The sequence below is a fragment of the Eumetopias jubatus genome, unplaced genomic scaffold, assembly GCF_037043125.1.
Source record: "Eumetopias jubatus isolate StellerSeaLion01/CBP00866 unplaced genomic scaffold, mEumJub1_p1.0 scaffold_9, whole genome shotgun sequence".
Classification (NCBI taxonomy): domain Eukaryota; kingdom Metazoa; phylum Chordata; class Mammalia; order Carnivora; family Otariidae; genus Eumetopias; species Eumetopias jubatus.
In genome coordinates, this window is record NW_028274815.1 from 26714252 (window position 1) to 26729267 (window position 15016).

Below are 15016 nucleotides of genomic sequence, written 5' to 3' on the forward strand. Positions count from 1 at the left end.
AATCTGTGTGAATAAATTCCCAGCTTGATGGAAAAGCAGGTGGCCTGTTGTCTGACTTTTGGCCACGTTTGTCAATAGGACTAGAAAGTTAAGTGTGCTTGAGCTCTGTGGTTTTCTTAGAAGTTAGTGAAAAATTAATAGAAGATAATGAAATTGGTATGTGCTTCTGAACACTGATTTAATTAAATTTATTTTTTTAAAGATTTATTTATTTATTTTAGAGAGAGAGCACAAACGGGAGGAGTAGAGGGAGAGGTAGAGAGAATCTGAAATGACTCTGCTGAGTGCGGAGCCCCATCCTGAGATCACGACCTGAGATGAAACCAAGAGTCGGCGCTTAACTGACTGCGCCACCCAGGTGCCCCTGAACACTGATTTTAGTTAGAACTTTCATCTTGGAGTTTTGTAATTTGGGGATTAAAAATTGAATCAAGGCATACTTTTTAAGATTGCACACATGCGCACACACACACTTAGGTAAAATGTACATTTTCAGTAAACACCCAGTATCTTAGGTGGACAGGTATTATGTTGGGGTAGTGTGCTGGAGTTGAGATATAAATATCTGCGTGATTTTAAGAGGTAGTCTTTCCAGGGTAGAAGGACTTTTTTCTCCTAAGAAAGTGAAGTGAATCGTACAGAAAGAGTACTCTGAAGCTGGGGAGTTAGGAGGAAGGTGAAGAGATGGAACTTCCTCTCTAACTTCAGTTTCTCTCTCTGGCTTTCCCTCCCCCAAGAGGTAGCAGGATTTCTGTTGCATTGGTAGTGAATATAATGAACCAAACTAATACTGATATTATGGCATAATATACAATATATTTGTTTTAAAATACACTGTATGAGTTTCATTAGCTCAAAGAATAGTATGTTAATTGAACAAATTAAAACTTAGCCAAGAAGCTTAATTAGCAGTATAGTTTGCTTATGGATTGTTTATGACCATTTCTACTTGAAAGACAACATTTATCTTTGTTCTGAATTTATTCAGGGAAGAATATTTTTTTGGGAAGGAAGATTATTTATTTGGGAACACACTTAATTTAAATGAATTAACATTTTTGTCTCATTTTATATGTTATATTTTTCAAATTGGTAAAAATTTCCTGCTTTTAACTTTGAAGTTGTTTATATAGTATTGATATATCAAAGCTAAGGTATGCATGTGATAACTAGTGTATATTCAGTTTTCAAAAATAGATAATCCTAACTTAAAACTTATTCATAATATCCTATTTAATTTGCATGTTTTTTACTCTGCAAAAGGTTTTGCACATGTAAAAGGCTTTAGTAAATCTAGTGTCTGTTATAAACCTAATGCATGCTTAACATAGAAAAATTGGACAATACAGAGAAATACCTTGAAGGAACGTAGAGTACCCATAATCATGTTGTCTAGTTATGTTAACATTTATATATATAAATTTTTTAATGTGTACTTAAGTGTTTTTTTAACCCATATTTAAGAGTTTTAAGGTATAGTTATACATCATAAAATTCACCCTTTTAGGGTACAGTTCAGTCATTGAACTCATATGATTTTATTATGTAATGGTATGATTTTTCTATCAAATAATTTTTTGAAAAAAGATTGTATTTTGAAAAACTTTAGAAAGAACTTTTTGTTTTGTTTTGTTTTGCCAGTTACGGTGATTATCTGGCAACTCTTTGTAACATTATTTGTAATTTCATATCAAGACACCTTGATTTCCTTCTTTAAAATATACAGCTACCTGGGGCGCCTCAGTGGCTCAGTCAGTTAAGTATCCAGCTCTTGATCTCAGCTCAGGTTTTGATCTAGGGTTGTGAGTTCAAGCCCTGTGTTGGGCTCTACATTGGGCGTGAAGCCTACTTAAATAAATAAAAAATAAATAAATAAATAATAAAATAAAATATACAACTACTTTATTTAACCTTTTGTCCTTATAGCTGGGTAATACTTGGTTTTCTTTTAATGTGAAAACCCATACTTGAAACCTCTTGTGTCTTCTTGGTTTGGAGTTCTTTATTCTGGATAATTCCCAATGATTAATATTTCCTCTTGGGATTTATTTTTCCAAGTATCTTTATTATTTCTCTGAAATCAGCCAGTTAGCATTTAAATAGCTTAAGGCTAATTAGCAGCTGATCTTGAACTTTTGCATATTTTTTTGTTGTTTAAAATTTTTTTTGTTGTTTTTTATTTGACAGAGAGAGACACAGTTAGGAAACACAAGCAGGGGGAGTGGGAGAGGGAGAAGCAGGCCTCCCACCGAGCAGGGAGCCTGATGCGGGGGCTCTATCCCAGGACCCTGGGATCATGACCTGAGCTGAAGGCAGACGCTTAACGACTGAGCCACCCAGGCGCCCCTTTTTTGTTGTTTTAAATTATAGCACAGAATTGTTTCATGGACAGTTATTTCCGCTTGAAAAACTTAAAACACAGAAATTTGTCAAAAATATCTAACCAAGCCCTGCCCCTGCCCCATATTTCAAACATTTTTTTTAAACAGATTACTAACGCCCCCTGCCCCATATTTCAAACTTTTTTTTTTTTTAACAGAGATTACTAACTTGCATTTCATTTAAAATTACTTAAGTGCCTGGTTATTTCAGTTGTAAGTGAAATACATTGTTTCAAAAAGGGAGAGTTAATATTTTCTTTCTTTCCTTCAAAATATATCTTTTAATTTTTTTAATTGAGGTCATCAGAATCTTAGAACTGCTGTAGAAGTGCTGATAAGAGTACTGACACAGTCTCATATTGTACTAGAGTGATCTTTTATTGAATTTTTTTCTTGTTTGCTAACAGATGAGAGTGAGGATAAAGATGGATGCAAAGAGGGAGGCTGGCAATTTCTTGACTATCTGAGTGAAGAGTCAAGGAGGGACATCCTCTTGTCTTAACCCCTAACTTCTGAGTTGTAATAGTTTCCCTGCTTGTCAAGGAGTCTTATTACCCCTTCCAAAACAAACAAAGCAAACACAAAAATGAAATGCGTGTGTGTATTTAAACGTGTACATATACATGTATTTAGATAGCTCTTTTATTTGATTTTAGGACAACTTTCCTGAATTCAGTAATACAATAGTTATTAAAATTTTACTACCTGAAGCTTGTACTTGATTTTATTAGCTGCTTCTCTCTTTTATCTGTTTATTTACCTGACTATTCCCAGTCACACCCTAACAGTCTTCAAATTCCTACAAATTTTATTATAGATTCTTAGAGGTTTCCACATTCTCTTTCAGACAGATATTTATTTCATGATTTTAAGGTAATCCAATACCAGCATTGTCAATCGGTTATTATCTCAGACTACTTATATGTCATTTAAGTGAGTTTTAATAGTTTTGTATGATACTTATATTTGAGATGCAGAGCAGTGGTTGTTGTAACTTTCTTCTTTGTCTCATAATATGCGTACCTTTTTTTGAAATTCAAATTATTTTTTACTTTGTCTTTAAGTGATGATTTACTGGAGGATTCAGACAGTGAAGAGCATTCCAGATCAGATTCTGTGACAGGTATGTTAAAAATGTCAGATAATCTATTGTTTAAATCCTTGCATTTATACAGGTATAGGTAAAGCTAAATATTACCTAATTCTAAATTTCTTAGTTAATGCAAACTCTGCATTTTCACTAATATACACAGAAAACTCAAATGTTAAACATGACAGATCTTGAATTAGTATATGTAGAGTCCCATACTTAAATTTTAAATGGTATGTATTTGAGCCAAACAATTAGAGTTTTACTAAATTTTTGTCACAGATGTCAAGGAATACACATTAAGCCCTTCAGAATGTGTTCAGTTTATTTGCATAATTTATTTTGTTGTTAAATAAAAGTAATATTGAAATTAAGGTTCTTTATCCCCAAAATAAAACAGGTAAAGAGAGAATAAATTTTAAAGTATAAAATCATAGACATTAAGGCATCAAGTAAGTGCTGCCTTACTCCATTATCTTATGAAATGTTAATGGTGAAAGCATGTGCTTCAGATTTTAATGTAGTTTTATAATAGGCAAGGCTAATAGTACATCTCAAAATAGTTTTTCCATATCAGAATTCAAATTCTTGTCATTTATTATAGGCTGAACGCATTTCCCAATACATGAAAGAGTTATGTTAACATCTGTTAATTAGAGTTTTGGGGACTGATTAAGATAAAAATATATAAAGCATAGTACCTGGGGAGTAGCCAATATTTTAAAAAAGTGACTGGTACTGAATTGTGGCTGTTCTGTAACGTCCTGTTTTAGGAACTGAGGACATATATAACTTGTTAAATCTCTGGGGAAAGAGACACGGCTTTGTATAGTACAGTTGTCAGAAATGAGAGTGAGTATAGAATAGCAGCTGCTCTCTAGATTCTAAATTGTCATGAAATTTTTTTAAAGCCCCCCCAAACAATGCTAGACTGATTTGGAGTAAAACCTTAGTTGTCTTTTGAAGTAATTTTTAGCAATGAAAAAAATTTTAAAGTAGGAAAATGCCCTGAATAATTTACAAATGTATAATTAGCTCTAGAAAAATAAAGAATAGATTCATTTAAAAAAATTAGTCTGATGAAGATAATGCTCCTTCCCCCTTTTATTGTCCTTTTGCAAAAACAGAAAAGGGCTACAATTGCATTTTCTTGATCTGGTAAAGAATAATAAACTGGTCACAGGTTACCTGGAGACCTGGTCAGAGCTTGAATTCTTCTGCTAATTCACTCTTTCGTCTTGTCAATCACTTAAACTCTCTGGGCCTGTTTTTCCTCTGTAAAGTGAAGTGTTTGAGCTCAGTGTTCCTTTTCTGTCTTGAAGTTTGTGGTTCTAACCACAGCCTTTCCTCTGTGCGCTGTAGCTTCGCTCTCTTCTCGGGTCCGACGATCTCAGCAGGTATTTTGTTACTATAGCATCTCTCTTTGGTCGATCTCTTTATTCCTTTCCTACTTTTCTCTTTCTCATCTAGCCTACTTGCTTTTTCACACTTCCTTTAAATACTGTAGTCCTGTTTATCTCACTTCCCAGTATCTAGAAAGTCACCATGTAATTTTGTTGGCTTTTTCTGTGATACCTCATCAGGGCAGGGGTGGTTGTCCTTATGTAGTATTAAAAGGTAGCTATGGAAAGAGAAGAAAATTCTTCTGGTTCAGAATTTTTAATTCCCTCCTTTTAGGATTTGTAAGTAGTTCATTCATTTGTAGTAAAATAGGGATAGTAGTCCACCTCACTCGGGGTTTCGCTTTCCACAGTTCAGTCACCTTTGGTCAGCTGTTATCCTGAGCAGATAACCTAGTAGCAGAATGCTAGGACACAATGCCTATGTCATTCACCGCACCGCATCTCATCACATCGGCATTTTATCTCACATCATCACAAGAAGAGTGAGTACAGTATAGTAAGATATTTTGGGAGAGAAAACACATTGACCTAACTTTTATTACAGTGTATTATTATAATTCTATTTTATTATTAGATATTGCCGTTAATCTCTTACCGTGCCTAATTTGCAAATTAAACTTTATCATTATGTATACAAATAAAACCTAGCACATACAGAGTTTTGTGCTGTCTGCAGTTTCAGGTGTCCACTGGGGTTCTTGGAACGTATCCCCTGCCTATAAAGCTGGGGGGGGACTACTATATCTTCTAAGTTAATTCTCTTACATTGGTAGTTTATTGGCGAGTTTATGGAGGCTCGTGATATGAATGGGAAATGTGTTCTTTTCCTAAAGTATCTAAAATAAGTCATAGATGCTATTTCAAAATTTACATTTACTAACTCTAGGTGATTCCGATCAATGATACAGTCTGAAGAATTATAGAATGTATTTCTTAACTAAGAGACTTTTACCTGTTTTTCATTTGAAGGTTATGGCTTTTGAAAGTATCTAGATGATGTCACAGAGAAAAGTTTGGTTTTGGGGCCAGATAACTGAATTAAGGATATATTCTTGTGAAGAGTGGGAAGAGTGTTTGACAGAGAGATTGAAGGAGGGTTCGAATTGAAATTTCTTAGTTTTAGAAAAGTGCTTAGGTAAAACCTAGTTGCTCACCTCAGGAAATTTGGCTGATAGAACTGTTGGCTTACACTACCTAAGTAAGCAGAGAAGAGAAGGGTTTCCCAAAATGATTATCTGGAGAATATTGTATTGCAGTCTGTTTATAGCTATATTATGTAAAAACTTGTTTTGTAGTCCAGTAGGTTGGAGAAATTCTGAGATAAGACTACAGATTTCCTTACTGCAGTATTTGACAGTTGTCATTGTGCTTTGTCTTCTGAAGTAGAATGTACAGCATAAGCTGTTTCTTAGATGTTACTTTAATTGTTGGGAAAAAGAGTAATAATGCCACTTGTCATGCTGCCTGTCTTAATGAATAGCCCCACTTTCTATGCCATTTACTTTGAATATTTCTTAAATGTGTGTTAATACATGTAATTTGTGGTTATTTTGTTTTTAATCTCTGTATACATACACTAGTGTTTTTTCCTGGCAATTTCTGACCATAACTAAAAAAAAAAAAAAATCATTAAAAAAATTATTTATATAAGTTTCAGTTTAGTCCAATAAATAGTTGAGCATCCTTAAGATTTATTATAGTGTACTATATGGTATCAAAATTTTACTGTCAACTTTTAATTTCAAATCTAAATTAGTAGAGTTAATATATATATAACTAATGCATGGCAGTATAGACAGACTGCATGTGAACGTAGCCAAATGAGTGGTTGCGTAACTGAACAGCTTCATTAGGACAATTAAACTGTTGAGTGTATAATTACAGTTTTCTTCCATTTAACTAGAAATGGTTTCATTTCAGGTCATAATAGCAACATTATATGAATTAAGATTATTCTCAGAAAATGGGAAATTCTAGGTAGAGCTGCCAGTGAGCATTTTAAAGAAATAGTTTATGAAATAGTTAACAGAAATGTTGTGAACAGAACTTTCAGTACATGTTAAGTATATGATGTTCCATGAATCTCAGTTGCACGTTACTTGGGCAGCTTTCAAACTTTCATGCAGTTTCGAGTTATATTTATTTCTTTTACTCTTCTGTATTTTTCTTATCTAAAATCATAAAGCCAGTTCCAATGCTTTTTTTTTTTTCCATAAGAAATACTTAGACATTAGGACGCCTGTGTGGCTCAGTTGGTTAAGCGACTGCCTTCAGCTTGGGTCATGATCTCAGGGTCCTGGGATCGAGCCCCACATTGGGCTCCCTGCTTGGCGGGAAGCCTGCTTCTCCCTCTCCCACTCCTCCTGCTTATGTTCTCTCTCTCGCTGTCTCTCTGTCTGTCAAATAAATAAAATCTTAAAAAAAAAAAGAAATACTTATTGTTGCTAATAATGTTGTTGTTGACTGATAGTATTTTTTGCTATTGAGAAAGAAACAAATGGTTCAGACTTTCAGTTCAATTGAGTGACATCTGTTGCAAGGTTTTGTGTAGACAGACATGGTATTTTTGGAGCATTGAGACTGAGAAATGACTTTTGTACTCTTTGTAAGGGGAGAGCACACAGTGGACAAAAGATCATAAGGGGTAATGTAGTTAACTTTAAATGAGCTATAAATTAGCAGATAATACAGAAGATGCTTTATGCTTCACTTTAAAATGGCAAATTTTGGGAATTTTTCCTTCCTAGTTATAATTTTTTTCTAAGCTGAGGTTAGAATTACATTGCGTACTATGATAACTGATAATTAGCATGGTGGGGTAGGAGAGAGGAGCGCATGCTATGACTTCTAAATAGTGAAAGAAAGGGAACAGACACTGTAATCATGTTTCATGGATATTCTATAAAGTGCACAAGTGGTAGTTATAATGGTATTGAATGGCTTTTGGTTTAGAATTAAAGGACAGAAATCCTATATTTTGATACTAATAATGTCTTCATTCTTTAACCATTCTCATAAATTAAAAAGGATGGGGGAGGGTTGCTCATAAATTGCCAAGAGAATATATTCTGAATTGAAAATGATTTTGACTCTCTTGAATACCTCAGTGGTTTTTCTGAGTAGATTTACCTCAGATTTGATTAATTTCCCTTAAAAATACTTTAAATTCTTCCACTTATGTAATTATAATGCACTGATTGGATGAGTAAGAAAAGAAAAGTAACGAAAGCATTATACTAAAGATTCGTGGGCACCTGGGTGGCGCAGTTGGTTGGGCGACTGCCTTCGGCTCAGGTCATGATCCTGGAGTCCCAGGATCGAGTCCCACATCGGGCTTCCTGCTCGGTGGAGAGTCTGCTTCTCCCTTTGACCCTCCCCCCCTCATGCTCTCTCTCTCTCTCTCATTCTCTCTCTTTAATAAATAAATAGAATCTTTAAAAAAAAAATCTTTAAAAAAAAGATTCGTGATTTGCCAATCTCAAGGCCAATTCTAATGAATATTGTTCCTTTTCGAAGGGCATACATCACAGAAGGAAGCCATGGAAGTGAGCCTTGATATAACAGCACTCAGCATTCTGCAGCAGCCTGAAAAACTTCAGTGGGAGATTGTGGCAAATGTGCTTGAAGATACTGTTAAGGATCTTGAAGAACTTGGGGCAAATCCTTGCTTAAACTCTAAGAGTGAAAAGACAAAGGAAAAGCACCAGGAACAACACAACATTCCCTTTCCATGTTTATTAGCTGGAGGTTTATTAACATATAAATCTCCTGCTACCTCACCCATTAGTAGTAATTCTCACAGGTCACTGGATGGTTTAAGCAGAACTCAGGGTGAAAGTATATCAGAACAAGGGTCAACTGACAATGAATCCTGCACTAATTCAGAGTTAAATTCTCCTCTGGTAAGGAGGACTTTACCCATTTTGCTTCTTTATAGCATCAAGGAATCTGATGAGAAAGCAGGAAAAATATTTTCACAGATGAACAATATAATGAGCAAAAGTTTGCATGATGATGGTTTTACGGTTCCACAGATTATTGAAATGGAGCTGGATAGTCAGGAGCAGTTGTTGTTGCAGGATCCTCCTGTGACTTACATTCAGCAATTTGCAGATGCCGCAGCCAACCTTACCTCTCCAGATTCTGAGAAGTGGAACTCTGTGTTTCCCAAGCCTGGGACTTTGGTTCAGTGCTTAAGGCTGCCAAAATTTGCAGAGGAGGAGAATCTTTGTATAGACTCCCTAACTCCTTGTGCTGATGGAATTCATTTGTTGGTAGGACTGCGGACATGCCCTGTTGAATCCTTGAGTGCAATAAATCAAGTAGAGGCCTTGAATAATTTAAATAAACTAAACTCTGCACTATGTAATAGACGGAAAGGTGAGCTGGAATCAAATCTTACTGTAGTGAATGGTGCAAATATTAGTGTAATCCAACACGAATCACCAGCAGATGTACAAAGTCCTTTGATAATTCAGCCTGAGCAGAGGAATATTAGTGGTGGATATTTAATACTTTATAAAATGAATTATGCCACTCGGATAGTGACTTTAGAAGAGGAGCCAATAAAAATCCAACATATCAAAGACCCCCAGGACACAATTACCTCGCTCATTTTGCTTCCACCAGATATATTGGATAATCGAGAAGATGACTGTGAGGAACCCGTTGAGGAAATGCAGTTAACCTCAAAGAATGGCATTGAAAGAGAAAAAAAGGCTGATATTTCTACTCTTGGACACCTGGTAATAACCACTCAGGGAGGATATGTAAAAATATTAGATCTTTCAAACTTTGAAATTTTGGCCAAAGTGGAACCTCCCAAAAAGGAGGGCACTGAGGAACAGGACACATTTGTTTCTGTCATTTACTGCTCGGGCACTGACAGGCTGTGTGCATGCACCAAAGGTAAGCTCTTGGTTTGTTTGGGTCTCCTACAAATCTTAAAAAATCAGTGTATATGGCATTCATTTATATGCATACCTAGTATGAATTTTAGATCCATATAGATGGAGAGAAATTTATTTTTTTTATAATGAAGCGGTAAATCTTTGCTACTGTTTTAACTTTTTAAAACTTTTTTCTACTGCCCTAGGTAAGGATTCTAATTGTAAATAAGTTAATAAGTCTCTCAGAAAGTATCTTCTCTGCTTTAACCTCAAGAAAATAACCTGCTGTTGTTTCTGTGAGTCCTGACTCTGCATCTGCTCAAATTTGTGGCCTTGGGCAAGTTACTTTAAACTCAGTAAACCTTTGTTTATTTATAGACGAGGATAAGAAGGCCTGTTATCAGGCTTCTTAGAATGAAATGAAATAATGTATATAACGTTTTTGGCACAGAGTATATATACCGGTCATTATTTCCTCCTGAAATAAAAATATTTAGCGAATGAATACTAGTTTTGCCAAATAAATTTTTCTTTTCTGATTTATTCCTGACTTTTGGCTAATGGTTGAATCAGCTTTGCAACATTTGAGCCCCATACAGAGTAACATAGTGTTCATTTTTCCTCCTACTTTTCTTATTATATATTTTAAGTTGGAAAGATAAAGAAGTTTTTGGAAACGGATTACTGACAAGATCAGGCAAAATGAGTGGTCTTACTGATAGTTTAGTAGGAAGTTAGGGTCAGGAGATACTTGAAGCCCAGGTAACTATAACCAGTGCTTGGGAGAAGAACTGGGTGTGAGGAGAGTCATACATCTCATTTGTGGTTCTTGGGAGGAATTAATCCGAGTTTTTCCTCCCTTTAAAAGATTGCAAGAGTTTGGCCAAGAAGAGTAGTGGTGAATGTAGTGGTTCAGATTGCCTTCTCTGAAATACATCTAGTGAAATAAGGGGAAGAAAAATCTTCAAATAACATCAAAACCCAAATAGATTAATTTTAAAAATGAGCAATGCAGAATAACTTTAGACTAATTAAACTTTGAATTAGAGTTGATAAAGTTTAGAAAAACCATTAAAATACTATGTGGTATGAAGGATAATTTGAAGTTTTTGATCATGTATGTGCCAGTTCACTGTTGTGAGAGCTTTACTTCTCATAATTTATTTAGTCATCATGCCAACTTTATGAGATATATACTATTATTGTCTTCATTTTACAGATAAGGAAACTGAGGGAAGGAGAGGTTAAGTAACTTGCCTAAGTCACAGAGCTAATAAATGACAGAGTCAGCATTCATACCTGGGCATCTGTTGTCAGGGTGCTTAAACTACATTATACTGCTAGAATGTAACAAAAGCATAAGACTTGTAGGGGCATCTGGGTGGCTCAGTTGGTTAAGTGATTCTTGATCTCAGCTCAGGTCTTGATCTCAGGGTCATGAGTTCAAGCCCACGCTGGGTGTGGAGCCCACTTAAAAAAAGTAATGGAGCCTACTTAAAAAAAAGAAAAAAGAAGACTCATACATTGAATTTTAAAGACTCTTTTAATGTGAAAGATTTAAAAAATGAAAACAATTTAATATGCCATAGGCCATCCAGAATGGAGCTGAATTTGGAACCTGAGTGACCTAGGCCCAGGGCACATCTGTGTAAGGTACTAGTGTTTTCCAGAAATACAGTCAGGGTTTAATGATTTTAATTGTTTGATGAGATATGCTTTTGTGAGACAGAGGATAAGTAGTGTTTAAATAGGTTAATGTATTCTTGGAGTTTGGACAATGAAAAGTTCTAGGAATTGATCTCATGTGATAGGGAATTTATCCAGATGGATCAATGGACAAGAAAAAGCGTGAGAAGTTAAGCACTTTGAAGATTATTTCCTAGTTCTTCAAGGATTGACTGGTCAAGATAGATGTGAAAAGATGAGATGAGTAACAAAAAAGAGGAAAGAAAAGTTGATGTTTTAAAATGTATGTATGACAGTCCAAAAAGTAGTTGTAAAAATTTTTAAAAAGGATTACAGGCTTTGAATCAAAAGGACATGACATTTCCATGACATGTCATAAGAGTGTATTCAAGTAGCATAAAACTTTTTCTCATGTAGAGTCATTGAGCCTTTTGATAAAAATCTACAACTAATAAATGTTGTAAGTTAATTTCAAATAGTATTAATAATGTACTGAAGGTAGGGTGCCTGGGTGGCTCAGTTGGTTGAGCGACTGCCTTCGGCTCAGGTCATGATCCTGGAGTCCCGGGATCGAGTCCCACATCGGGCTCCCTGCTCAGCAGGGAGTCTGCTTCCCCCTCTGACCCTCTTCCCTCTCGTGCTCTGTATCTCTCATTCTCTCTCAAATAAATAAATAAAATCTTTTAAAAAAATAATATACTGAAGGTAGATTTGATGCAGCTATGTTTGATTAAAATTTGGAAATAGAATATACACACACATACATATATACATATATGTGAAATGAGGAAGTAAGGTCCCTTCTGGCCACCAGCCAGCAACTCCAGAAATCTGGACTGCTTTCCCCACAGCTTGCACAGGGCTGAGGAATGGGGGATGGCAGCTGGCTCCTGCAGGCCACTTCCATGGAAGATCAGTAGCCTTTCCCTTTATTAAGCATCCTCTGGTCATTGTTTCTTGTTAGGCTCCAGAGTTCTGAAATAGTTGATTTCAGTCACTTTCTAGTTCAGTAACTGACCTCTAGAGCTTCCTACCTAGAACTTCCTGCTCTGCCATTTGGTGTGACATTACTGGTGCCTTTGTTGATATATTTTTTTTAATACTTTTTTGGAGTTCTGTTCTTAGTGATTTATTCTGTCACAAACTACTTTAGAATAATACTAACTTAATTCTAGTAAAATATACTTTGCTCTAATCTTTTTTCTCCTGCTCCTTTGTGCTACCATTGTCTTATATGTTGCATTTAGATAAGTTACAAACCCAACCAAAAAGAGTTATTTTATCCAATCTTTGTCTTTTAAAAAAATTTACAAGGAAATGAGATAAAATATATATTCATCTACTTTACTTATTTCATCACCTACTTACTCATTTCTGGTGCGTGTGATAAAATTTGGTAGTGCTTTCTTTTATCTTGAAGGACTTTCTTTAGTACTTATTACAAGGCAGATCTCCTAGTAAAAAATTCTGTTTATCCTGAAATATCTCTATTTCACATTCATTTTTGAAGAATGGTACTGTCTATAGAATTATTGGTTGACTATTTCTGCACATCTCATTCAGGTGCCTAGGGCCTCCATTGTTTCTGGTAAGTCCGCTCTTAATTTGCATCATGGTTATTAGATCTGATGAGTCATTTTTAACTTGTTGCATTTAAGGTTTTCTCATTGACATGCAGCAGTTTGACTGTAACATATATACCTGTGAATCTCATTTTATATATCCTACTTGAAGTTCATTGAATTGATTGGATTTGCAGTGTAATGTGTTTCTTCAAATTTGGGAAGTTTTTATTCATTATTTCATCAATTTTTTCTCTTTGCCTTTTCTGTTCTCTTTTTCTGGAATTCCCATTACATGTATGCTCTTATACTTGATCTGTCCCATAGGTCTCTGAGATGCTTTTCATTTTAAAAGATCTTTTACTTTTCTTCAGATTGGTTAATTTCTTATGCTCTATTTTTATTTTACTGATTTTTCTACTGCCATCTCAAATCTGCTTTGAGCCTCTCTAATGAACTTTTCATTTTATGTATTTTATGTTTCAACTCCAGAATTTCCCTTTTCTTCTTTAAAATTTCTATTTTTTAGTTGAGATTCTTTACTTGTTGAGTCATTTCCACCGTTTGTTCCTTTAATTCTCCATACCTGATTTCCTTTTATTCTATAAAAATACAGTAGCTTCTTTGAAGTTCTTGTCTGCCAAACTCAAATTTTGGAAACTCAGAGATACTTCTCAATGATTTTGTTTTCCTTAAGCATGGGTCAGTCTTTCTTCATGTCTTATAATTTTTTATTTAATACTGGACATTTTAAATAACATTGCAGAATTCTGGATTCTGATTTCCCCTCTTTGGAGGTTGTTGTTGCTTTGTTTGTTTGTTTGGTAACCCATCAGGACTACATCTGTGAAATCTGTTTCTTTTGCAGTGTGCAGTCACTGATGTCTCCCCTCATTTTTTTTACCCCAGAGATTTTTAACTTTTAAACCTTGTTTCTTATTTGTTGCCTTTGTGTCCGCTTAGCTTAGTATTTAGCCAAAGGTTTTGATAAATGATTATGTCCAAGTAACTTCACCAGAAAGACTGTATTCAGGTGTGTCCTGGCTTTTATTTGCTTTATTTTTATTTTCTGTCATGCCCTCTTACAACTCTTCTGCATATGCATGGGGTTAGTTGACTGGGAATGTGTGGATGACTTGGGCCCCATCTGGTTTTGTAACACATGTGTACAGCCTCTGATCATTGTGGATCATGTGGAGAGTTTACCAAGCCACCTGTGTTTCTTTCACTTCTTGTAACTTGGTATTAAGGGCAGAGTCTTGACTTCAGGATGCACCTCATTTTTGTTGCCACTGAGCCCTTTAAACTGATGGCTTTCCAAATCCATTGGGCCCCCCTCTGGCAAGTAGCATCCCTTCTGCTGGTTTTCATTGCTTGCCCCACCCTGGTTGAATGACAGTTTTGTCTGGCTTTGTCGTTGCTTTTAAGGAAGAGGAGTTGTCCTCTTCTTTATTCTGTCATATTGAAAGTGAATCTCCAACTACTTTTGTTAGAATATTCTTTTATCCATTGATTTTTGTCTTAAGTATTTGCTAACTTTGCTTTCAGTTTTTTTCTGTGAGAAATACAAAAAAATAGAAATTCAGTTTCATTTCATGGTGAATGCTTCAAAAAATTAAGAATCTTTGTTCATTTTTGTTACTGCTGAGATATTTAGCTAGTGCATCAGTTTCCTCATCTGTAAAGTGGCCACAATAATAGTCCTTACCTCAGGGGTTTTTGTGAAGACTAAATGAATTAACTTAAGCATTTAAAATAGTGTCTTACACATAGTTAGTACTAGGTAAATAACTGTTTTCACATATGTTTGTGTATTTGCCATTTTTTAAATTAAATTAAATTTTCAGTTTGTAGTACCTTGTCAGTTTAATTTCTAATTTCTGGAAGATATGTCACTTTGTCAGCCCTGTTTATCTGCTTGTTGAGTGATATTAAAATAAATTGAGTTTCTTAACTAAGTAGTATGTATTTGTATGTTTATCCATATTCTGTGTTCCTATGTTGA

The 15016-nt window shown here is 35.0% G+C and overlaps 1 protein-coding gene across 8 annotated transcripts in view; it reads left to right on the top strand.

Moving 5' to 3' along the window:
• The window catches only part of BIRC6 (baculoviral IAP repeat containing 6), a 231373-nt gene that overhangs the window by 49860 nt on the left and 166497 nt on the right, over positions 1-15016 (top strand). For all 8 annotated transcript variants that reach the window (XR_015768921.1, XM_028117286.2, XM_028117287.2 and 5 more), the window contains exons 9-10: positions 3446-3504; positions 8391-9782. Coding sequence is in view for 7 of the 8 variants with exons in the window: in XM_028117286.2 (XP_027973087.2) it covers positions 3446-3504; positions 8391-9782 (1451 nt within the window). In the remaining variant the exon portion in view is untranslated. The remainder of the gene's footprint in view (positions 1-3445; positions 3505-8390; positions 9783-15016) is intronic.